The sequence below is a fragment of the Symsagittifera roscoffensis genome, chromosome 4, assembly GCF_963678635.1.
Source record: "Symsagittifera roscoffensis chromosome 4, txSymRosc1.1, whole genome shotgun sequence".
NCBI lineage: Eukaryota > Metazoa > Xenacoelomorpha > Acoela > Convolutidae > Symsagittifera > Symsagittifera roscoffensis.
In genome coordinates this window covers 64,136,592-64,164,128 of record NC_087065.1, presented here as the reverse complement: position 1 = coordinate 64,164,128, position 27,537 = coordinate 64,136,592, and the positions used below count along the sequence as shown (strand labels likewise).

Genomic DNA, 27,537 nt, shown 5'->3' with positions numbered 1-27,537 from the left:
TTTGTTTTAGCGCATAGAGCGCATTTTAAGAACTGGCTTCTTCGCGTTTTTCTACTTAAATTCTAGTGAAGAAATTCTCAAGAAAGTCCTGCTGTACAAAAAGCTTAAACTATTTCAGATAAAAACCAATGGTCTTAACTTGTTTATTACGAAAATTTATCTGTAGTTCTTTGACTTTCATTGCTGATAGCCAAGAAAAAAATTTTGTTGCTGAAAGTGTTTGCAGTAGCTAATGACTTAAGAAAAATTTTATCAGTTGAAAAATAGCTTGCAAAAAAATAAGTGAATAATCCTACATTTGTCTTACAGTATTTACATTCATACATTCATCTGCAAATTGTTGGTTCAATTAAAACAATTTTCACCCCGAACTCCTGATTTCTGAAAAAAATTTCCTATAAATTTGGTTTCTTTGCACGATATTAAGCAAATCCGGCAGCATGAATAATTTTACGAATTCTTCAATTAACCCATAATAAAACTTGTTGTAGAAGCAAGAGAGAGATAATGAACAGTTTTGAATATATATTTTTTTGAGTTTCGTCCACGCTCTGACGTACTTTTAATTAGGTTTCACCCATTTTCCAAAAAAATTTTTGGTGTTTTTAGCAGTGAAAAATCATTTTCCAACATTGATCTCAATTTTAGCTTAATTAACTTCAAGCAGCTTTCAGAAAACGAAACTTATGCAGAGTTTGGGTAGATCAATGACCTATAAAACCAAAAAATATTCCATTCATGTAATTTCCTCAATAGTTTTTTTTGAGCATTGCTATTATTGATCATTTGAATTGATTTACTTAATGAAAGTTTGTAGCTGGACAAAAGCTGGCCGGTTAGGTATATACATGTTGTCTTGAGTGAAAAAAATTCGACAAAATTTGAGTCTAAAAAGAATAAACTTTACTTCAATTTCTCAAAAAGAAGATTAATTACAGAATTTTTCAACTAATCGGAATTTTCAGCATTCCTTCAGCTGATTTTAGTTTGGCTTTTAATGTTAAAATTTTTATATTTGAATCTGTATAACTTGAATTTTAATACATTTGTGTTTTTAACACCGAGACTTAATTGCTCAAAGATATACAAATCGAAGCATTCAATCAAACAAAAAATAATTGTTTTTGTTAAACATTGAAAAATCTTTATTTTGGGAAGACATCAAGCTTAACTGTTGGCGAAAAAAAGATCAAATATTGAACACACAACAAAGTCGCTTCAAATGGTAGCAGATGGTATAATTGAAGATCTACGGAACACAAAACTTTGTTTACCTGAACTAACTCCAACAAGACTGCTCATATCAGAGCCTTGAATGTTCAGACTGCCTTTTAAGGTTTATGGAGCAGTAATAAAACTTAAAAAAATAAATTTAAGAAAACAAATTGAAAATTTCCTTTAACAAATTTTGAAATTTTTTTAATGAAAATCATCACCCCACACGCTATGTAAAGTACAAAAGGATTAACCCTAAGATTTTGCTCTTTGTAAGAAATCAATTATGGTAATTAAGTGTCTTTCAACCAATTTTAAATGGTTTTTAAGACGGATTAAATCTCGCTTACGCGTTAATAGCGCGAAATATATCGCGCGTTAATTGTGTCAAATTGGCCAAAAAGGCAATCTTTAAACGCCCGTAGCTCTACAAAAAACAATCAAAGGTGAAATAAATTTTCTTATTTGAGATCAGGACAACAATACCTTTCGAAGGATGTGAAAAATTTCCGTAAAAAATGGCTAGTTATAAAGTCGAATTTTGTCTGAAGAAAAAAAACCCACTCAGAGCACAAATTTTCCGTTTTTTTTGTATCGCAGGTCGGAACAATAACTGCAAAAGGAAATTTTAAGCAATCATGTACAATGAGGAAGCTAACACGAAACATCGTTTCTTTTTACTATATCGTACGTCACATTTTTCCTCATTCGCTCCAATGCTGCCTACTAAATACTTCTAAAGAAAGTTGAACTTAAAAACCACAAACAAGGCCAAAGCACGTTCAAAAATTTTGATGGTTTGGTATTTGAAGAACCATTTGTGGTCATTATAATCAAAAAAATACTATTGTATGATAAAAAAAATGTGCTGCAAGCAACCAGGCTTTAATTGATAATTTAGTGCAATAATTGATGCATTACAATTTCAAATAAGGCACTGAAATGTACAGCAGATTTGTGCTGTGTTTGAAACAATATTGCTGTGTTTGAATTATCGCACAAAGTCTTTCGAAAAATCAAACAATGCAAAATATAACTGTTGCAGATCTACGACACGAGGCAAAATTAAACGCAAGTTCATTTTTTACTCCTTATAACGTCCAGTTTTTGAAAATTTTCGCATAGAGTTTTTTGCCCAATATTAAGATCCACAAATAGCAACTGATCTAAACGACCATTTCTGGTTTTAGTTATTTTTGACTTAACGCAATTACCAGAAAAAGTCTGCTCCTGAAATTGTCTGCAAATTTTTCATTTGAGTGCTCCCTCTAATACAAGACCTTAAACCACTGTTAGAAAACAAATTTTTTTCAGAACCTTAAATAAACTGGGAAACGCTCCTAATCAAAATTTGAGATTAACAAGATTGGTAGATCAGCTCATTTGCTGCCGTTCGATGCAAAGTTTTTGATTTAAAAAATTTGATTTTTTTTTCTAAATTGGAACTCAAAATTAAGTGTTTTGACTTTAAAAGCTCTTGTTTGCGATCATTTTAAACTTAGGTGTACTACTTAGAACCTGTATTGCTTACATAAAAAATCAAACAGAAGTCACCGTGACTTTCAAATTGGCAGTCAAATAAAACCTTTAATAGTATTGCATGAGAAGTTTTTTTCCGATTTTTAAAATATAATTTCAGTTAAGTCATTCTTGTCATATACTCTGACGAAAGAGAATACTGCAACCAAACAGTTTGTAGGATTTTCTGAGTTTTTCTGAAGAAAGTGTTTAAACGTGAAAGTTTTCAAAATGTGTGTGAAAACAACAAGTTTGACCATAACTGAAATTGTTTGATCAATTATCGTTTACAAAAAATTTAACTTTTAGCCATTGAAAACTTGATTCAGATAACACAAAATTGGAATGTTCAAACCAGATTCTACCAGTGAGTACATTAGATTTCGATATGGATTTTCGTAATGTGTTACTCTAAGTAAGTTTTTACGCACAGAATCACAAAAAAATGAAAAAGTGAAACTTACAGCTCCAAACCAAAATGTCAAAAAAGGCAGTTTTTTAGAAATAAAAATAGTGTTTTGGGCTTCAGTTCACCTTTTTGTACCAGAAAACGTTCTTAGTTGTGATAATCAAGTGCCTCAATCAGAGTAAAAATAATAGCTACTAACTTTAAAAAAACCTGTTTTGTTTTGCTTTAAAAATAATTATTTTTCAGTTGGCTAGTTGCGTTTTTTTCTTTCCAGTATACTTTGCCTCTTCTTATATTAATTAACAAAGTGAAATGGAAAGCTTTTTTGTTGCGTTTTTTGTTCTGCTAGAAAATTTATAATTGTCGTAGAGGATTCTTGTAAAATTTTTGTCTCCTGCATGATAAACAAAAAAAGTAGCTACGCTTTAGTATATCAATGTGTAACGATATCTGGTCTAAGCATATTGGAACCTGATCTAAACTATATTTTATGATTGGATAAATTAAATGTTTTACCAATGTAAAGTATTTAATATTAACCAATCATGATCCATCTAACTAACAACCCACTTATTTGTAAGTGCTGAAGTTACTTGTAATTTCAGCACCAGAGAGATTTGAATTTAACTTAGAAATTAGTTGGACTCTCCCGAGCACTTCAGCAGCCGCAATAAACCAGTATACCCTAGATCTATTGAGCCTAGCAGAGACTAGTTAAACAACCTGAGACTAGATAGTATAAGAGTAAGATTAGGATCGGTATTAGACTAAGAAGTTGCACGAATCTATCCGGCCGAAAATAAGATAGCGTGACGAGCAGACGGTGTACCCTATCCGAAATTACTCTATGAGTTACACTTCGGTTCTAACTCATCTGGTGCGACCATAAGTCTCGAACAAGACCTTATTAGATTAGAATTAACCAAGAATAGATTAGAAATTAGACAAAAACATTTACAAAATGTTATACGACAATAATTTAATTGAAATGTCTCTCCGACTCAATAGATCAGAGCCAATATTCCGAACCATAATAGAACTACCCGGAATTGGAAGAAGACATCGAACCAAAGACGACATACGACAAAGTAGAAACTTGCCGTATAGTTATATGATAGTTCGGCAAAAGCCAGAACAAACTTTTATATTTCGAATACTACTTGCAATGAATTTAGATTTCCATTTGCAAACATAAAACCTTGAAGCTAATCTTCAAAATCATTTCAGGCGCTAAACAAAATTAATATTATACAATAACGATTGATAAAAAGATCTAAGATCGTTTTCCTAAAATTCTGCAGTATTATACAAAACATGTTTGAAAAATATTTATTGGAAAATAAAAATAAAAATTAGTAGCATGACAATAAATGGTTAGTAATCATAAATCATCCTGTTGTTCCAGCTTCATCACCTAAAACATAACAGCAATCATCAAACCCACTAATATCATCAAAACACTAAATCTTTACTTTACACAAATTAAAACATTATTAAAACTTAAAGTCACTTAATTTTAAAACCAGATCATCAAGGCTTATCCTTGGATCTTAAATCATTTTCTACTTAATTAAATTTTAAATTTGATCATCAAGGCTTATCCTTGGATCAAACAGAACAACTTTGTTCTCCCCCACCCACTTAATTAGTGTCTAACGACCTCAAACGTCGATTCACTACCCAACCCTTTCTAAAGACCCAAGACTAATAGAAATTTTTAAACAAAACTAATCATTCAAATTAGGATAAGCAGTGAAGAACTTCGGTTATTCATCCTTCACTTGACCCCCCCTCTTACCAGACCCAGGATAAATCTTAGACTTAGTAAGTTTAAAATAGTACCTAACGAACTACTCGCGTTCTAATTATACCTGAACCTTGTGGATCGATTTACTATTCTCCAACCCTTGAACACAATCACTCCCTTAAGTAAGATTAAGTAAGTTAACACCTTAGCTTATACTAGTCACGAGAAAGTAAAATCATTCTCCGGAATCGATATACTTTTCTCTCCAACCCTGAACAAAAAGACCCAGGTTAAGCTAACCAAAAAATCGTAAGAACTAACAGTTTAAGAAAATAGAAATCATTTAACAACCTTTTGCATCCGTCATCCTAAACCTTATGTCATTTAAAAACCTAGGAAATAAACAAACAATCATTTTACACAATTGTGAAATAGATAACAAAAAATACGACCTTGTAATCACACCTCATACACAAACAGTTGGATACATTCGCACAAAACGACAAACACTAAAGAGAAAAATAATAACTAAACAAAGACAAATAACACGAAAAAGATTTTCAAAGAATCGAAACGCATTTTCAGAATCAGAAACCAACAGTTTAGACGAACTTTACAAACTAAAAGAATCAGTAGATAAAAATTACCCACTTCACGACCAATTATATTTTTCTGACTCAGAAACAACTTCAAATTCATCACAAAGAGGAAAAAGAAGAATAAAAAAGCAGTACAAACACAAACCAGTACATCTATACAATTGGAATCAACCAATTCGACACATTAATAATTACATATTAACAGTCATCGAACGAAAAAATGAGCTCAACACACACTCCAGGTGAAGAAACTCCAGATGATGATGAAATCTTTCCCTTTATAGTAGACGCAGATACTGATAGAGGACAACACTTATTTTGTCAAAATTTACTCATAAATTTATTTGAACCCGGAATTAGTCCATGTAAAACAGAGTTCCCCGATGTAAAAATCAAAAGACAAATCATAGATCACTATCTAAAAGATATATGCAACATAACACAACAGTATGGAATCTACTCTATAGAATTCACTTCCCCAAACCATAATAATAGAACATATACTATTCAAACAGACGATCTCGATTTAGAATTTTCAAAAGTCTTTTCAGAATATATAAAAAGCATCCAATACCATAACTCACAAAGAGCAAACTCCATTTTCACCAATGAAGTTTTCGCAATAATATATAGTTATATTTCAATATTAGAAAATGAACTACCATTAACAAATGTCTCACCGACAGACACATCTAAACATTTAAGAGTACGACATGAAATCACACTACTCTCTAGTTATTTGAACGTCATTAAAGAAAATTTCACGAAAGACGACGTTTCACAACATACCAGACACGATTTACAAAAAATTTTAGCATGGTTCATAATAGATTATTTCACACACAATATTGATTTAATTGCACAAGCAAGAAAAAATTTTAGACCCCAAAATTCGAACGATGAAACCGCTATCACAGAACAATCAGATTATGTTTGGGACCCCGAATGGTCTCATCCCGCATTTATAAGCTTCCCACAATCAATCTCAAGTCAAGCAATAGGTACAATATCTTACATAAGAGACTATGTAAGAGTAATACCATTAACAATTGATGCAACACCATTAAACTATAATACATTTTTACCCGATACACAAAATAATAGTTTAAACTCTACAGTCATACACAATGAAAACCTCAATGGAACTAGGAATCTTACTCAACAAGATATCCAGACACCATCACACTTCATAAATGAAGAAATTGTACACACAACAACTACACAACAAAGTATTTCACCAATACGCCCAAATTTAACAACACCAAGAAATACAAATCCTTCACAAACACAGGTAACCTTACAATCAACCGTAAAACCTTCGGTTGCCCCTAAATATTCACATATGGATTATCAAACATACAAACCCGTGACAATACCATCAAAAACACGCAAAACATTCACTAGAAACAACTTTGCAGACCATAATTATAATTATACACATCCGTCAAAAACAAATTATCAACCACAAAGGAATTTTAATCAATATACAAAACCTCGAAACTGGGATAACCCAACAGCCCAATATAATTCAAATAATTTTCAACCAAATCCTCCACAGGATCGCAGTGAAAATTACCCATTTTTTCAACAAAATAAAAATAAAAAACAAACATCTTATCAAATGGGTTATTTATCCTCAGATGAAGATTTCCTACAACCAGATATATTTGCACAAAATACTCAAGAATATCGTAGACAAGGAATACAGAAAACACGTATAAATCATAGGAATTTTTCTCCACAACCAATAGATGCACAACATCAACAAGCAATTCAACAACAAAATCCAATTAATACACAATCCTTTCAACCAATTCAACAACAAAATCCAATGATTGCACACTCGTATCAACCATCACAAATGCAAAATGAAATACCACTACCATATTATCTTCAACAACATGAAATAACAAGAAACCAACTTTCAAATTTTTCTCAAATGCCAAATGCAGCAGAATCATTACAAATGACAATGAATCCATACCTTATGGGTGGATCATCAATAACATCAAACAAACCTTTAATGGTTTTCACAGGAACAGACCCTGAATACTCTGTAGAAGACTATTTAAATGCAGTAACAGCAAACCTGATTTTAAATATCGGACCTGAACCAATAAATACGCCACTACATCAAAATTGGATACATCGACGCACAGCGTTAATACAAACAACCTTAGATGGCGCAGCCCAAAAATGGTTTTCAGTACTACCTCAAGAAATAAAATCAAACTGGAAAAGATTTACACAAGAATTTTCAAAATGTTTGACTCCGAAAGAAACAAACAACAACAAAGAGTTTTATGTAATGAAATTCGCAGATTACCAAACGAAACCATCAAGCAAATAGCAGTAAGAATCGAAACACTAGTTCGAAAAGCATATTCACTAAATACACACGACTATAAAAACACTAAGATGACAGAAATCTTAATGATGACCTTAACACCACAATTAAGGAAAATAGCAATAAAAAAGAGAGCATCCCATCCTTCTTCAATTCGAGAACCCGATTTAGATTTTCGAAAACTAGTAGACAAACTAGAACAAGCAGAAATTACGATGAAACTAGAAGAAACGGAAAATCTGAAATTACAATACGTTAACAAAATTGAAACGACTCCCACTAATATTAATAATATACAAGAATCAGAAACAGATCTCGTTGAAAAAATCACTGAAATACTCAATATTTACGAAAAGAACCCGAACTTTAAAGGCAAACCATCTTTCAAAAAATGGTGTAATTATTGCCGACGATACGGACATAGTATTTCCGAATGTAGACAAAAACAGCAAGATAGTCAAAATAAACCTCAAAAATACAAAGAACCAAATAAATCATTCTATCAATACATGAAAAAAGATCAAAATCTACCAAACAAAAATGTATACAGCAACAACAGTTCAGGAAAGCCACTTCCGAACAATACAAGTTATACAAGAAATCAATCCCCATATAACTCAAGTTATAGAGGAAGATCACCAGAACGAAGAAACACGTATAATTCATCACAAAATCACTACAATAGACCAAATAGTAGAAAAAACTACTCCAGATCAAATTCGAATACACAACGATTTGTTTCTAGATCTAATTCTCAACCAAGAAATAACTACTATCCAAACAACCAATCACGAAATTCATCATACAATAGGAATAGAAACTACTCCTATAATAGAAATAGAAGTTATTCAAACAACCGAAACCAGAATTACCCAAACAATCGATCAAGAAATAACTCATATAATAGATCGAACTATAACAGACCAAACAACAATTATCAAAACAGATCGCGAAATAATTCACAAAATCGACACCCAAGTTATAATAATCGTTACAGAAATTATTCCAAATCACCACACCGAAATAATAATCACTATAATACATCTAATAATCGTCATAGAAGCAGTACACCTAAACATCAAAGACAAATCAATCAAGTACAATCTAATCCAGAAACAACATCAGACCCCCCAGGTATTGATGACACAGTAACCGATACGTTACAACTCAATCAAATAAATTGTACATCATCAGATTCAGAAAGTGATACTGAAAACACTCTTGCTATCAATATGATAAAAGTCGAAAATGACTATGAATCTGTTATATATGAACAACCCTTTCCATCACATATATATGAAAATCAATCAGAATTTCTTCAAAATCATTACACTACACCCATAAATTCCACACCAACAACGCAAGAAACAAATGCAAAAAATACTACAGCACAACCAGATCAAAATGCCAAAACAAAATGCTTGAATACAAACCACATCTACCAAAATATACAAAAAGAACAACCCAAAGAAAAAATTTGGACAATACCATTTCTCTTAGAAAGCCCAAGAAATAAAGAATTTCAACCACCAGACCTTGAAATAGATTTTTTAATTGATTCAGGAGCAGAATCAAACATAATAAACATTCCCACATGGAATGAAATAAAATCCTTACACCCAAAGCTAACACCTCTGGAAACCTCCAGCAAGCTAGCAACAGCACAAGGATCAACATTGATAAACTACGGAAAAATCCAATTATTTCTCCTCCCTACCAGAACAATAGAGCAAAGCAAAATTTTAAATAAACCATTCAAACAAATATTCCATATCACTGATATTAAATATAATATCATTGGAATACCATTTATTTCAAAGTATATACCAACAATTAACATACTAAATAGTAAAATATTAATCAAAGATAAATATACAAAAACAAAAGAAACATCCTTAACATTTTTTCAAAGATTAAATAAACAACCACCATTCTTTTCGAAATTCTATCCAATATATAACCAACAAAGAAAACACCTGAAACCACTATCAGGAAACATCTATAATTTTTCAATCAAACAAGTTCACCAATATGATAAAGAACAAAACAAACAAAAATTTTATATGTCAGATTTTGAATTCAAACCTATTCATAAATTTTTCAAAATCACAATCTCTTCAATAAAATATTTGAAAAATTCGAATTCAGATATAATTTCTTTACATGTTTATAACAACACACCTTACCAAGTAACATTACCTTTAGGACTTTTAGGATATTGTGAAACCAACGCTACAATATCACCAATACACGAAAAAGCCTATCGCGTAAATAATATACTCCAATTACTAGATATATGCCAATCTACAATTCTTAATGAAGAATTATCTATAAATAATATAATAAGTAACGAAAACAGAAATACGGATTATTTCACAAAAACTCCATATTTCAAACCTACATTCAACATAAGTAATTACACAGAGCACCAACAAAAATTCTTAACAATGTTTAACTTCCAACATTCACAAATAACACAAGACGAATTCGAAAAATTAGCCAAACAGCTAATTAAATATTCATCAGTCTATGCAACATCAAAATTCGATGTTGGTAAAATAAGTTCATCACTACATCTCCCATTAAAACCTGACGCAGTTTTCAAAAAACAAAGAGCAAGTAAAGTACCAATTCACTTACATGATAAAGTAAACAGATTACTCGATATTTTAGAACAATACAATATTATATCACCAGTAAACAAAGAAGAACAACCAAAAGGCAACACATTCATCAACCCCGTTATCATTCTAGCTAAAGGAGAATCATTAAAAATCGTTCTCGATGCTAGATACCTCAATTCACTCATAGATGAATCAAAATGTAATTGGCCCATTGAACCAATACAAGTTATTTTAACAAAAATAAACGGCAAATACTTCACAACCGCCGACATGAAAAGTGCATACAATCAAATGCCACTAGATGAACAATCACGACGTTTAACACAATTTGTTATCGGAAACCAACAATATGAATTTAACCGCTTATTCTATGGAATATCCATAGGACCAGCAGCATTTTCAGCTTTTATGAGCAAAATTTTTAGACCACTGATACTCAAGAAAAACGCAATCACCTATCTAGACGATGTTTTTATGCAATCACAAACAAAAGACGAAATGTTCAAAGTTTTAGAAACATATCACCAAATACTTCAGAACGAAAATCTGAAGGCCGCCCCCGATAAATCACACTTCTTTTTGACAAAAGTTAAATTCTTAGGACATAACATAGAAAGAAAAACAATCACTCCACTGAAATCACGCATTGACGCTATTCAAAAACTTCAACCACCAACAAATAAAAAGAAAATCCAAGAATTCCTTGGAATGTTAAACTTTTTAAGTAAATATGTTTATAAAATGCAATTATATCTACGACCATTTTACAACATCCTTAGACAACAAAATAATTTTGAATGGAATACAGAACATCAAACACGATTCGAAGAAATAAAGAAACTTTTAACCGAACAAATTTCAAACACAATTCCAGACCCTGATCAACCATTTTATGCAATGTGCGATGCTTCGAACTTTGGCATCGGCGCAGCACTATTACAATCACATAATGGTACAAATAAAATGAACCTTATATCAGCAAACTCTCGATTATTCACTCAAGCAGAGCTAAGACTCTCAACTCTAATGAGAGAATGTACAGCCATAATCTATACACTTACAGAATATGAATTTCTGATACTTGGATCAAAACATCCCACAGTTTTATTCACAGATCACAAACCAATCATTTTTCTCTTCACACAGAAATCTAACCCAAACCACCGAGTTTACAGATTTCAACTAATTCTAATGAAATTTCCAAACTTACATATAGTTTGGACTGCAGGAAAAAATCTTGCATTACCAGACACATTAAGTCGAAATACACCACCTGAATTACTTACACGAAAAACCACAGTTGAAATACCCAAAAATATAAAATTCTACCTTGCAGAAAACGAAACATCACCCCGATTAGAATGCAAATATGCAGTAAAAACTGATATTGAACAATCACAAATAAATAATTTACAACATTTTCCACTTTATCTAGATTGTCAAAATAATCATTATGAAGTTGATTTACTTGGAACCTCAACTTTCAAACCAATCCCATATTCTCAATGGATAAAAAATAACACCCAACAAAAACGAACAAAACAACAACTGCCTAAAAAAGATCATTTTCCACTAATTGAAAAAGAAGATTTAACTGATAAAATAAATTTATCAGGACCCCAAACAAGTGATTCAAAATACACAATAAATCAAGTTTTTGACCTTCACGACCCACTTGATACAATACCCTTATCTAAATTAGAAATCGAAAACATTTTTCTCCCCCCAACAGAAACAATTACAATTTCAACACTGAAACAATATCAAAACCTTGACCCAATAATTCGACAACTGAAATCATGGCATAAATATAAAACTAAACCTATCAAAGCAGATTCAACCATTCTAGGAAATAAAACACTCCTCCGATACTTTCGCAAATTTAACAACACAACAATTAACGAAAAAACAGACCTTTTAGAGTATAACCTAAATGAATCTACAGTTCCCTGTCTTCCTATAAGTATGATTCTTATAGCTTTTAATATATCACATACACAAAATATTAAAGGACACTCTGGATCAGAGAAAACATATTCAAATTTTATACAAAATTTTTACTTCCCAAATGCACCAATTTGGATAAAAGTACTATGCAATGATTGTATAGTATGTCAACTGAATAAACCTTACCCAAATCAAAGACAAATAGCACAAAAACAAGATTTTAAAGGACAAAGTCTGTACTTTAATCACCGTATCTCATTTGATACTAAAGGACCAATTTCACCCTCATCAGAAGGAAACTCCTACATTATGGTAATTGTTGACGCATTCACACACTATGTAGCACTTAACCCAGTACCACATTGTAATGCTTATTACGCATATACAACACTCTATGAACACTGGATAGCAAAATTCGGACTACCAGAAATTTTAGTCACAGACAATGGTACAGAATTCATAAATAATGAAATAATAACACTATGTCATTTATACAACATTAAACACAAACCACGTACATCTCATGCACCTTGGACAAACGGCTTAGTCGAAGGTATGAACCGTTCACTACAAGAATATCTTAGATGTATCATCAACGGAAATGATACAAAATATACCGAATGGTCAGCAGATGTAAAATTATTTCCCTTAGCATATAATTCACAAATCACGACAACTTTAGGAATGTCACCATACGAAATGGTTTTCAACCAAAAGCCACGCAAACCAATAATGTTTACAGCAAATTCCCATAAAAACGCACAAGGTTATTGTCAACCAAATAAAGACTCAATTTGTTATAACCTACCATTACATACGCACGATGAAGATCATTTTCATCACCCACAAATTCTTAAATTAGCCTCCGGTACACACACCGAATGGATTTTAAATAGAGATAAGAAACACAATGAAATTTACCAAAAAATAACAAAAAAATTATTACAAAGACAAAATATAAATGAACAAATCAATTCACGATTTACACCAGCTTCCGATTTAAAAATTGGAACATTTGTTTTAATACCTAATTTTAATACTCAAAAAGGAATTTCTAAAAAATTACAACCCCTTCGAAAAGGACCATACCAAATAATTGCAAAACCCACTGATGTCACATATAAAATTATCGACTCAAACAAAAAAGAAATCGTTCAACATCGAAACAACCTATTACCTTATTACCCAAAAGAATACGCACTCCGTGAATTAACTCAATTATATTCTTTCACAGGATTAAAAATCGTTCAAAATGAACCACATCTGAAAAACACAGAACAAAATGATAACCCCACCGAAAATCAAAACACAAAACCAACCGTCACAAAAAACAATACGCAAAACCAAAAAGAATCTCCAAAACAAAGAAAAAATAGAAAAATGACAGAACAAATAATACCCCAAGAAGAAATAGACAAATCAGAACATAGAAAAACAACAAGACTCCGAAATCAACCACGTAAAAACTACAAAATGTTCATCCCCCAATCTAAAATATTAAAGAAAGTAGAATTTAAAAAGTAATTTTAAAATTTTACACTTCACAATCTTGAAACCTCCGTAACATTTTTCATTTCATTTTTTCAAAATAACATGCTCACAAGTACGCAATAATTCTAGTTCAAAATAGACCAATAGGATTCATCCAATCCGCCACTTTCTCTAACTCAAACTAAGATCAATTAGACGAATAATCTAGAACTCCAGGCACATCTCTAACTATAACTTTACAACCTCCAGGTTAAAAATAAGCAAACCACTCCAACTTGACAGCTAAAATAAATATCACCATAATACCGTACCCCTCCCTTATCTAATAACCCAAAGATCAACAATATTTCCCCAACTCAGACCACGAATACCCCCAAAACAAATTTGATAACTTAGCCTAAAGTCACAAAATGAAAATTTTAATTAGCCTAAAGTATAAAAATCTCACCATACCCCGGATCATTTGACAAACAAAAATAAAGAAAAAGACGACCTCCCAGTCACCATGAAAATTGCCCCCAACAAATTTTTACGAAACTCAACCCACTTGTCAAAAAACTAATAAATAATTCGACCACACTAGAAAATCGCCTCAAACAGCAAAAAATATTCGACCAAGAGATCATTTCTTAAATGCTTTTCTCTCAAACAGTCGTTCAAATACTTATCAATTTTAAACATTTTTTTTCAATACTCCAAACTTTTATAATATTTCTTTTTGATATCATCGAATCTTTTCTAATAATCATAATAATTTTTTGTAATATTTTCTTAATTTTCTACACAATAATTGAACTATACCTCCAACTTTCCAAAACCCTTGAATATATCCACAGGTACGATTTTAACAACTTGTCTAAATGATACGAACAATTTTCAGTAGAACTGATATTTTTCTATTGTTTGTAATCTTTATAACATTTTTATCATCCCTCATTTTGACCATATGTAAATGTATAAAGAAAGCAATCATCACATTTGCCCTAGCAACAATTTTCCTAATTCTTTTTTTAGAAGAATATTATAATAAACATAAACCTTCTCACTAAAGTAACAATTCAAAAATCCATCAAAAATTGCTACCCAACAGTCACAAAATCAGTCTTCACCGACATCATCCCAAGATAATCCAACACCACCTTCAACTACTCAAAATCCTCAAACATCTACACGAATTTCTTTTCAAGACAATCCATACACCTTTGAAGAACGGCACGCTCGTTTATCTGAACCACTAGAACCAGTTCAACGACAAGCACCTCTAAGTGAACCAACATATAATCTTTACCCAACACTACCACAAGAACTAAGTAGAATACGAAACCTTAGTCAAAACCAAAACACAACAGAAATAAATAGACAAATTATACATCCTCGACGAAATAGAAATTTTCAAACTCCCCGAGTTCATTTTGATATACCTCAATCCCCAACACAAACTACTCCAGAAAACACCACTGGTATCACACCAGAAACCCCTACACTTCTTTCACAACGAAGCACTTCAAGTCTACCTTCAGACTACTTAGGTTCAACACCAACATCTGAACAAATACGAGAAAACCCTTTTAACCCCCCAAACCTAACATCACGACTACCATATTGGACTACACATTCATTTACACAAGGTGAACCAAATTTAGCCAATGACCCCATAGATATTTCTACGGATACAACAACATCCTCATCACTACCAGAAACACTATCACTACCATCAACACCATCAACAAGTCAATTTTCACCACTACCCTTTAACTTAAATTTTCCAAATAATCTCGACGCCAGATATCGAGAACAATCTTCAGTAAATATTCCTTTAAGATTAGATTGGAATACATTCACAGCACCTCCACCATTATTTGGACAACATCAAGAAAGTAACCGCCTTCATAACTGGGCACTTAATAGATTACAATATCGCCAAGATATTCACAACGATATCCGTGATCACAATATTCAAATACTCCAACAAAACAGTTTACAATTAAAGTTTGAAATCACAGTTAAATTAAACAATATTACACAACATCCCTACCCATTAAATCCACCTAACATCACAGCTCAATCACTACCACCACCGTTTATAACTACCGAAGTAATATATAAATACGACAGATACACCAAAAACACAATTGGTTACATTACATTTTATAATCCATACTCAGGATTATCATACACATGTATATTCTAAAATTATTAAATTTTCTCCAACTCCTTTTTCTAGTAACTTCAATTCAAAACATAAACCCTTCACCTCGTACAGGACCACAAGATTTATTAGTAACACATTACGATTGCGAAGAAAATGAACAAAAAACACTACATAAATATGCAATCAATCAAGTATCACAATGTGAAACAGAACCACAAGCTATAGAAACCACAGATATAATAGCAACACTCTACTCAAAAGCCCGAGCTACAACAGTTACAGGTTATAAATTCACAGCAACATTTTCCGAAAAGAAAGTACATTGTTCACAAGTCTCGAACGGAAACAAAAACCGACTTGACCATGAATCATTCTATCAAAGTAATATAGAACGTCTTTTACATCTCAATCCCGACGATTGTAAAAATGAATTACTTAGACTAAACATCACACAAAATAAAAATTCCCAAAGAAAATTAGTTAATTTTCAAGTTTTTTCAGACTCTGTACATCAATCACAACTTGAAAGACACCAAGGACATATAAAACTAGACGAAAAATACCCGTATAACGGCGCACACGGACGATTAACATATGACCTACATGATAAACATTGGATACCACACATTGGTATAAATAACCCATCAAACTGCAAAGCAGACACAAAAAATAAAGGATATCAAGAAATAATGTTTTTCGATTGGAAAATACAACTCGAAAAAATACAACTCACACGAGATTTATCTGATAATACAATGATCTATCAAGGAATCCGACTACCTTGTAAAAACGATCAAGGATATTGCGACCCTACAACAAGAACACAAGCAACAATTGTTTGGTTCCCCGAAGACACATGTACAACATTTCAAGTAGCAAAAATACACGCTCGTATGATAAAATTTCACGAAAAATATTTCATACAATCAATTCCTTACGAACAAGTCCATCCATCACGAAAACTAAGTTCCGATTTTAGAAACATAGATAACATAGAAAATAAATTGACACGTTTTCAAATATATCAAGAAACAGAACTTGCATGTAAATACAGAAATCCACTTCACAGAACACAATACTCTGAAATTTTAGTTGAATATGAAAAAGGATTCGACATGACCACTGGAAAAGTAAAAATCGACCCATATGCCACAGGTCATCCTCTAAACGAAGGAACATCTTATATACCAGTTAATTTTGAAAAAAGCAACGGACAACCTGGTGGACATCTAAAACCTTATGACACCAGAAGCACACGCTTACAAGAATTATCACTAATGAATACCACATATTTTGGTAATATCCACTATGATATTCATTTGGATATGAAACTAGACTATACAATTAGCCGCATTTTTCAAGAAATGTCACTCTCCGAATTAGAAACACTACATCAACTATGCGAATTAGAACGAACACAAATATTACAATCACTTGCACTAGCAGTATTAAAAATACCCTACGCAGGATATTTATTATCAGGAAATAGATCAAATTTTTTAGACTATGAAGGAAACATCTTATGGTTTTATACTTGTACTAAAAAAGTATCACCACTATACGTTTTTGAAGATAAACGATGTTATAAAAGAATCCCTATCTTTTATAAGAATAAAGTACATTTCGTGGATACACTTTCACGAAGAACCTATTTCTGGGATACCGCAGTCCCATGTGGATCAGAAAATAGCCACAATGTAGTACAACTAAACCCTGATGAAAATAAATATTATCTTCTCACTCCATACCCCACATTAATGCAATCACTCAAAAAATTTTCACCAGAAAGCATTCGCGCTATCGCTCGAAACCCAAATATAGACTTACAATCAATAGGAATCTATTCAAAATCAGATATTCAACATCACATTAGAACACAACAATTCCAAGAGTTACTAACACAAATGGACACTATACAAAGACAATCAATTGACCAAAACTTACGCAAACTTGCAGAAACCGCAGGATTTGCCGATATCTACACACAAGACTATAGCGGATATTTTAAAGACATTAAAGATTATATATATCTAAACGGCGAAAAATACCGTCCCCAAGATATATCACCAATCAACATTTTTAGCTTTGTTACACTCAAAAATGAGATCCTAGATTTTCTAGGATGGCCCTACTACATCTTAGAAAAATTGACTATTTTATACGCAATGTTTAACTTTATTGGATTTCTTTTCTCACTCTTAAAAGGAATCTACAATACATGTGCTATACACACACAAGTAAACAGACAAGCAAGTGTAGCACGCATACTCTTTGCAGGATTTTTTGGAATCTTTTCCACATCTATAAACAAAATTCTTTTAGACGCACAAATAAAAGAATATAACACAAAAATAACAACACGACAAAATACATACGACGAAGAACATAACAATGTAGACACACAGCCAACGGCACCACAATTGCCACCCCTGCCAAATAACCATCCACTATCCCTAGTCCCACGAAATTTTCGAAATTTAGCAATCACACATAATCCAAATTTTAGACTCAGCACATCACAAAGTCCCGTACAGCATATAATGACACATCAATCACACGATGATAACACTTATGAACAAATTATTGAACAACCCCATACCACCGCTTTTCAATCTCAAAATAATAATTTTTTTAGCCCACGATGAGCCGCCAACTTGGATCACTCCATCGATCAAATTCCCATCCAACCAACCTTACCTCTTCAATCCCAATAATCCCACTTTTTGCTTTTCCGCCACCCGATTTTCCATCTAGCAATGTAACATCAGGCATGAATTCCGACACTAACTCACAAATTTCAGTTTTATACTCCATCTCACAGCTAAATAACCCGAATATTGAAACCCCCGATGAATTTGCCGACTCAGAACCATCTCCATCCAATAATTTCCATAACCCTTCTCATTTTTCTCAACCTCCCTTTCAACCCATATTGTCAAATAACCCTGACCCCATCACTCCTACACCCTCTTATGCTTCCCAAGTTACCCCAACCTACTCCTCATACCACTCTGACCAATCATCTCCAGATACCCCCCGAATCTCACCAGAGCTAGACAATTTTATTACCCTCCAACAACAACCCTACCACCTTAACACCCCGACCATAAACCAAATCTCCTCCACTACAAATTCAACCAATCCTCCTACACCCTCTTCAAATTATACTGAATCATTAGCACCATCATCCACATCAACTGAATCCTCACTCAATACTAATAGAGCTTACCGCACTTTTAAAAGAAAATTCCCCAACCATCCTTTCCCAGCAAAACCAGGAACAGCCCGTGAATACATCAATCACCCCCAGCATACTAACACAAGAGAATTTTTAGCTATCACTTTACCCTCATTTCCACAATATACCTTAAACACCCCTCATGACGCTAACGAAACACGCAACTTTGTAGACGAATACGTTTTAATGCCCACTCTCTCTTGGACCTCATACTATCATTTCACTAACCCTCTTTGCTTACCTTTAACCAACACTTCCATCGATACAGACCGAAACAAAGACATGCTATATCGACTAACTACACCACTCACCGCTAGACAATTTACTTACGTAGGATATAAAAAATCACTAAAAATACACACTGCACCTAGAGCTAATGAATATACACTAGAATACTACGATCACAACATCATAAGAGCTAACCAAGATCAATTCTTAGATGAAGATCGCTTCGCTAATCCACAAATCACCGAGAAATTTTTCATCAAGACACCATATGTATTTACACTAAACATCTTTGACCGAAAGTTTGATCACATTATTTCAGAAGCACTAACAAGCACACAAGCATACGAAAGTTTTAAAGAACGCTTCCAAATCTTCTCACTAACCTTTCATTTCCTTGCACCACACGAAAGAGATTTACACTGCTCACACGATATTATGTTGCGAACTAAACAAACACATACATACAGTTACTATCGTTTCATCCAAAATCACTTTGACCTCCACACACCCTCTAGACAACCACACCATCGTTTCCAATTCATCAATTCAAAATACACTTCACCATATTTCCTAAATTTCACATATTGTATTAAAGACACTAACCTTCATGGTATTCTTCGTAATTATGACCCCATAACCCAAATGTACATCTTCTGTCCCATCACCAAGACCTTCAACGCCGAAGAATCCCGACCCTTCCTTATCCCGCACGAGTTTGTACAGCCTATAGAAATCCCCATTTTAGAATTCATCCATAACACTACATTTAACCACAAATTATATAACTTAATCCAAAACACACCTTATGAGTTTGCAGTAGGCACTGAAGAACTAACCACCATTAAGGCACTTCAATTGCTTTGGCCACTACTTCAAACTAAAAATATCATCCGCATATTAGCTAAACTACTCACAACTTCAGAACTAATTCACGACATCTTCCCCCACGGTTTTTTCCCCGACGACTAACAGGTAAGTATGAATTAAATGAATATTACTAACTAATTAAAATATTGAAAAAACTCACCATTCTTTATTCATGTTTTCTTTAGATTTTTAGCCTTCATCCGACGATCACCTACAAAAACCACAAAAGACAAATAAAAATCGCAAATTTCATCAAACAAATTTCCAAAATTCTATTAATCTCTTACACATATAAATTTATAAATTCAATACCAATGCAGTAAATTAATTTATAAAATTTTCCCCCAAAAGCAGTAAATCTACATATGATGAAAATTTGTATCTTAAAATTCCCCCATTACTAGCAGTAAATTTCCAAATTCTATGCAGTAAATTAATAAAATGCAATTGCAGTACTAACCTTTTGATATTTTCATTCACTCGCACAGAAATTCTATCCATACTCGCACAGCTCGCCCACGAAGAATTGTTTAAAATAATGAATTTCAGTTTCAAGTTTTCACACTCAATAACTCTAACACACGATAACAAGTTTCAAACTTTCCTTTAACCCGGTTGGAGAGGAATCATATACTAAACAAAACTAACCAACGCAGCTTACTAAATACCACAAATCATAGAATAACAGCATGACTAAGAAAAGGAAACCAACGGTACCCAAACCGGATTAACCCAGTTTAAAACTGGATAATTTATTCTTTTGAAGACTATTATAAAGTCTTAGAAAGAAATAATAAAACACAAAAAAGTCGAAAGACAAACCCATACCACAAACAATTTGATTTTTGAAAAAAGGACACAACCAAAGAAACATAAGTAAAACCACAACAAACCCAACATAAAACGTTGTCACATAACAGGACCCCTCACAAAAACCGCATGAAATCATACTCCCAAACCTGGCCTAACCCACCAGGAAAGGACGTCCTGAGCATGCTCTATAGCCGGCCTAACCCACCGCGCTACATCCACGCTTTGTGACCACACCTTTATTTTTAATAAGAGCTACTCAAGGGTGAGTAACTCTTCAAAATAACCGAACTAAAACAAAAAGCTTTTGTGAAAACAACTAACTAAAATCATGATTAAAAAATATTAAACTAATAAAAGTTTTATAAAATGTAAAATCACATGATGCAATATATAGATCAGAATACAACACCAAGGACGAACATCAAAAGACAAGACGACCTCACTACACTCGAGAGAGAATGACCAACTACAATCGATATGCCACTCACAATCACAACTCAAAGGATTTAGAGTACGACTTGACTTCGCAGAAAAGGACTTCATTGAACTAGACCAATGACCACCTCGATGTTCAAGTATACGTACAGATCCGAGTAATCAGGCATCCCCTCCACGCACAATCTCCACGCCATTCCCAAGCTAGATCAGATACAAAGGAAGTTCTCCCTGAAGAACAGAAAAACCTGACATAGCCAACCATTCTGAAATCAGAATTGGTTTTGTTGCAAAGACTCAGTCGTTGTCACAAGGAGAAGCGAAAGAAAATTGTGATGTTCGCCAAATACCAACGTCCATCATCCATCCTTGAACTACAGAAGAACTGTTCTAAAAAACACTGTAAAACCCGGATGGGTGGAACCTGATCTAAACTATATTTTATGATTGGATAAATTAAATGTTTTACCAATGTAAAGTATTTAATATTAACCAATCATGATCCATCTAACTAACAACCCACTTATTTGTAAGTGCTGAAGTTACTTGTAATTTCAGCACCAGAGAGATTTGAATTTAACTTAGAAATTAGTTGGACTCTCCCGAGCACTTCAGCAGCCGCAATAAACCAGTATACCCTAGATCTATTGAGCCTAGCAGAGACTAGTTAAACAACCTGAGACTAGATAGTATAAGAGTAAGATTAGGATCGGTATTAGACTAAGAAGTTGCACGAATCTATCCGGCCGAAAATAAGATAGCGTGACGAGCAGACGGTGTACCCTATCCGAAATTACTCTATGAGTTACGCCCCAGTCATAACTCACATGGCATGAACCAGGCAATTATTTTCATGTGCTCATCATTTTGCTATTTTTTGAAAAATGAGTCTAATTCTGTTTTTAATTTTTGGCCACGTGAGTGTCTTCTCCAAGCTGATTTAAACTTAACAGACAAAATCCCGGTTCGGCTAGTGACATATTAGACTGAAGATTTATGATTCGAATTCCTTAAAAGAATCAATAAGTTTGTCATTGTGTGTCGGGTAAAACATTTCCGTTTGTTGGACCAACTTTCAGCGTGGACAACTTTTGACTGATTTCAATTGATTTCCAAAGCTAGCTTGTTTTTGAAATGATTCAACCAATTCTAAGTTGTTATCATTTTTCTTGTTCAAAATTTTCTTCTTATTTTATTTCGGCTGGATAATAATAAATGATTGGATAATACTAACAAGACTGCTTGTATCAGGGCGAAACCCGATTGTTCCGAGTGCTCTTTAAATTCTATATTGTGGTGTTTGCTTTAGAAAAAATTGACGAAACGTTCAAAAAAATTTGAATTTTTCTTTCAATTTTTTTCCCGAAAATGTAAGTAAAATGTAAAAAAAAAATGGAAAGTAAAGTTTTTCCACACTCTATATAAAGCGAAGTTCAACATTTAGCATAATTAAAAATTAATTATATCAAATTGCATGCCTCAATTTTTTTTGCCGCGCTATTTTTTTGTGCCATTAATGTGTAAGCGAAGGTTTAATCCGTCTTAAAAATTAATTATATCAAATTGCATGCCTCAATTCACTTTGCAACAGTTTCTAAGACGGATTAAACCTTCGCTTACACATTAATGGCACAAAAAAATAGCGCGCATTATCCTAAATTGGCCAAACCGCCAACTTTTAAACCCCCATGAATTTGCAAAAAAATGATCTCAGGTGGAATAAATTTGTCTGGAGAAAAAAACAATCCGTGCACAAATTCATTGAAGTTCAAGCCCCATGTCAGACCGCAATCTAATTGCATGGTCGCAGCAGGTTTTAAAGGGCAGAAAATTTGGACATAAAATCATTTACAGTCATCGGATCACTTACATGTCTAGAACTAAAATCTCGATTGTCCAGAAAATGCTTTAAAGTACATCTAAAGTCAAAACAAGGATAACTGGTTTAAATATGCAAGTAGCACAGAATCAGGGGGCGGATCTAGGATTTTCTCGACGAGAAAGTTTTGAAAATTTTGTTGAACTGTTTTTTAGTCGTCCAAATAGATTTTCGGAGCGCTTCCAGAACACCATGAAGACCATATTTTGACCAAAATTTCTGCGCAATCAAATTTTTGAAAAAAAAGAGTCAAAAATGCAGGGAGCTTTTGGTTGCTGAGGAGTAAAATGCCTGAGGAAAAGGGATTTAAATCTCGGCTTATTCCGATTAATAATTTTGGAACCTGATTTTGCGTGGGAAAAAAATAAAAGGCTCCAGAGACAAAATTCCTTCTCAATTTTAGTGGAAACAATCTCAATTCAATGCAGTAATGCTGCAAATGCACAAAGCAACATTCAGTTTCGAAATTGTTAGAAAGAAAAAATTCTAAAACACATCCGAAGACAAAAGTACCTCGCTTTTCATTTCAAATTGCGGAACAATGATCAAATTTGATGATTAGTGAAGATAATCATCAAAAAACTAATATTTGGAAAGCGATTTGCAAAACTCTGGGCGATTGCAATATCGGATTGAAATGCTGCACAATTTTGGAAGTGAAGATAATATGGTGGATTCTACACATGCTTATTAAATTACCGTTTCCGTTAATAGGAGACAACCAAACTGAAAAAAAAACAAAGCAAACGTAGATATTTATAGATACATATATTAAAAATAACAACAAGGATAGCGGGTTGATATTGAAGGATTAGTTTTTTGATTAATAGTACTGTTTTAAATTTTTGTGTGAGTGTTTTTTCAAATATGGGTTGTTTTTGTCATTTGTGTTCGTGGTGTGACGCGGCAACAAAAATAACGCGTAGAAATTTTGAATAATGCATAGTTAATAACAATCGTCTTCGAAAATTAGAGAAAGAAGAAAAAACGGAGAACAAAATTTGAGGCAGTAACTGATTTAGCGGGTAAGTGGGGGTTTGTTGCCCTTTTCCTTGGTGTATAATAGTTTTGAAAGGTGAGTACACGTCCTCCCCCCATACCCAAAATTCTCCCTTTAAAGAGCTACTCGTCGCTAGAATTGCTCAAAATTAGACTAAAACTCAAAAATTTAGAAATTTTAAATTGGTTTTTCTAAAAAAAATGAGAAAAACTTTTGAAAATTTATCATGAATCGCAAATAAAAAGGCCTCTCTTCCGAGTCAAGTAACGATAAAATTAGAATTGGCTGAGGTCAACCTAAATTTTTTCTTGCTATACTCGCTTGAAATTACAAAAAGCAAAATTTTCAAAACTGAATTTTCAACCTCATGATAAAACAACCTGATGAACAAAATGATAAAATTAGTTATTTAAAATAATTTTTCTCAGTTTTGTTTTTGTGTTTATTTCAGTCATACAAATATCACACAACATAATTTTTCTCTCACTGGAAAAAAATCGTTCTCTGGAAAACCTCAGTGAACACAGTTTGGGTAAAGTCATTTGGTAGCTACTTCAGTTAATTACTTGCCTGTAGAATAGAAAAGAGCTCAAAAAAATAACGGCATCAATTACGATGTGACCCCTTTTAATGAAATTTTATTTTTTTTTATAAATTACGCCTGAATCAACAATCACTTTACTACAATTAAAGATCTCAACATGAATATTTTTTATTTATTGGTTTATTTTTGTTTTATTACTTCCAGCTTTTATTTTTATGCGACCATTAGCAAAAAATATTAAGGAAATTTTTTTGAAAAAAAAACGATCGATATCTTTTTTTCATTTGATATTTAAAAAAACCGCTGTTATCAGGGCAAAATCTTGAATATTTGGACTGCGTTTTAATATCTTTAAAGTAATTTAAAATAAAATGATTGATGAAATATAAAAAAAAAAATCAAAAAATAATTATGATGATTTTTTTTTGAAAAGCATCATCCCACAAGCTAGTTAATACAACAAGATATTTGGTATATACTATTAAATATAAGTGTTAAAAGTAAAAAGTAGAACAAAGAGCATGCATTATCTAATTTGGAATAATTTCTAATACGGATTAAATCTCCGCTAACGCGTCGTTAACAGCACGATTTACATTGCGCGTTAATTATCCCCAATTGGCCAAATAGGCAATCTTTAAACCCACATAACATACAAAAATGATCACAGGTGAAACAAAAATTTGTTAAACATGAGCTCAGGACAACTGTACCTTCAGAATGATATAAAAACTCCGTCAAAAAATGCTGTTGAAAAGTTGAAATTTGTCTGGAGAAAAAAAACACCCCGAGCGCAAGAATTCCGTGACTTTCTTCGCTTAACCTTCATTTAACTGACGGGAGGAAGTTTGGTTGATGGGAAAATATTATCTGGTGAAATTTGCAAAAAATTTTATCCACAATGAAGTACAAACTTTAATTCAATTTTTCAGCCAAATTTTACCGCAACTTACTGCCGACTACTTCGAATATATTTTACCAAAACTGGCAATCAAAGTTCGAAAGTTAACGTTTTAATTGGCGCAATTTTTTGCACTGCAAACCAAAATGAGCAAAATTTAACCGCAAAATGCTTCAAAATGCTTCCTAAATTTAATAAGGTCAAAAAAGGTCTTGTGAGATATTTTGATCAGCGCCATTTTAACTACTATTCAGCTTTGCAAACATCTTTAAAACCTGTATTGAATTGGCGTTGATTCAGCGATGTTATACCACTGGATCCAGCGCTTATTAAAATTGTAGTTTTTAGCGCTGGATCATAGCGGAATCATTGCTGATGTATGGCTGAAATTTTTAACAATGAATCAGCGGTTCAACACGGGCGCTACTGAAAAACCTCATCAGAAAAGAGAAATATTGCAACCATGCATTTCTCTTCCAATGAACATTGTACTATGCTTCTGGTTAAATATCACTACGAAAGACCAATTGAGACGCAGATATTATTGACCATTTTAATGCGTTCCGCCAAAACTCAACAAAATGTCTCCTGGGTGAGGAACTTTCTTTATAGAGCGTAATTTTTGTCAAGCGCCACGACAATTTTTTTGGGTCATACCTTGTTTATGGCGTCGTATGGTCTATGATACGTGAGCTATGACCCGTAAAGAGTCCATTGAAAAGCCAAAATAAAGCCTTCCTGTTCATTAAAATTTTAAATTGGGTATTTTAGTGGTCAAAAATGGTCTGAATATTTTTAAGATAAATTATGTGGTGAGTCAAAATAAAGAGTGAGTCTCATTTGCCCTTTGTTTAGTTTAGCTTTACCAGTTTGTATATGTTCGTTCATTTCAACTTGCTCTCGTTGTCATAGATAACTACCCAAATTTTTACCATAAAAAGTAGAAGATAAATAAAACTTTTCAAAAGTTTCCATTGCAACGATTTATGTGACATGAGCATTCCGGTCTTCTTGCTACTCTTGCTACTAAGTTTATATGATTTATCCACGAGAGGACCAACATACGAGCTGTTCAGTTTTATTCGAAGAACCTCTGTTACACGCTTGGTTCAGACTAAATTCAGTTTTTTGGTTATTTCATTCATTTTGTAGGGTTATTTTTGTACTAATGTTCCTGTACTTACTGTAATGTTCTGTTTTTACAATGTTTCTGTGTTTTTACTTCTACTGTAGTTTTGTTCTTATTTAAAAATGATCTACCTGAGGCTGGCTGGAACATCTGGAGTAGTGCAGCCATGCCAGAGGGGACCGAGTAGAGAGTGAAGATCATGGCGGAACAGCCACACACCATCGTGACCTTCTGCGACCTGAAACTCTTTTGTGTAACTACAACCAACAAACTGAACAAACATTGTATGTTTTGACATTGAGTTCTGTCAAAAACGGCTAGCCTTTTGAATAACGAAAAAAGGCAAAAGTATCATATCATTAATTCACAGAATTCTTATGCTCTAAAAAGATGCTGCGTCAAAAACGAACCACGGAATGACGAGAGCAGCGCGTACAAAATAGTCACCCAGATA

General features: G+C 32.9%; 1 protein-coding gene across 1 annotated transcript in view; it reads right to left on the bottom strand.

Annotated features, from left to right (window-relative positions):
* LOC134844522 (uncharacterized) overlaps positions 1-27,537 on the bottom strand; it is a 638,515-nt gene that overhangs the window by 569,951 nt on the left and 41,027 nt on the right. Inside the window, exon 4 of the mRNA XM_063861242.1 lies at positions 27,215-27,321. Coding sequence (XP_063717312.1) covers positions 27,215-27,321 — 107 coding nt within the window. The remainder of the gene's footprint in view (positions 1-27,214; positions 27,322-27,537) is intronic.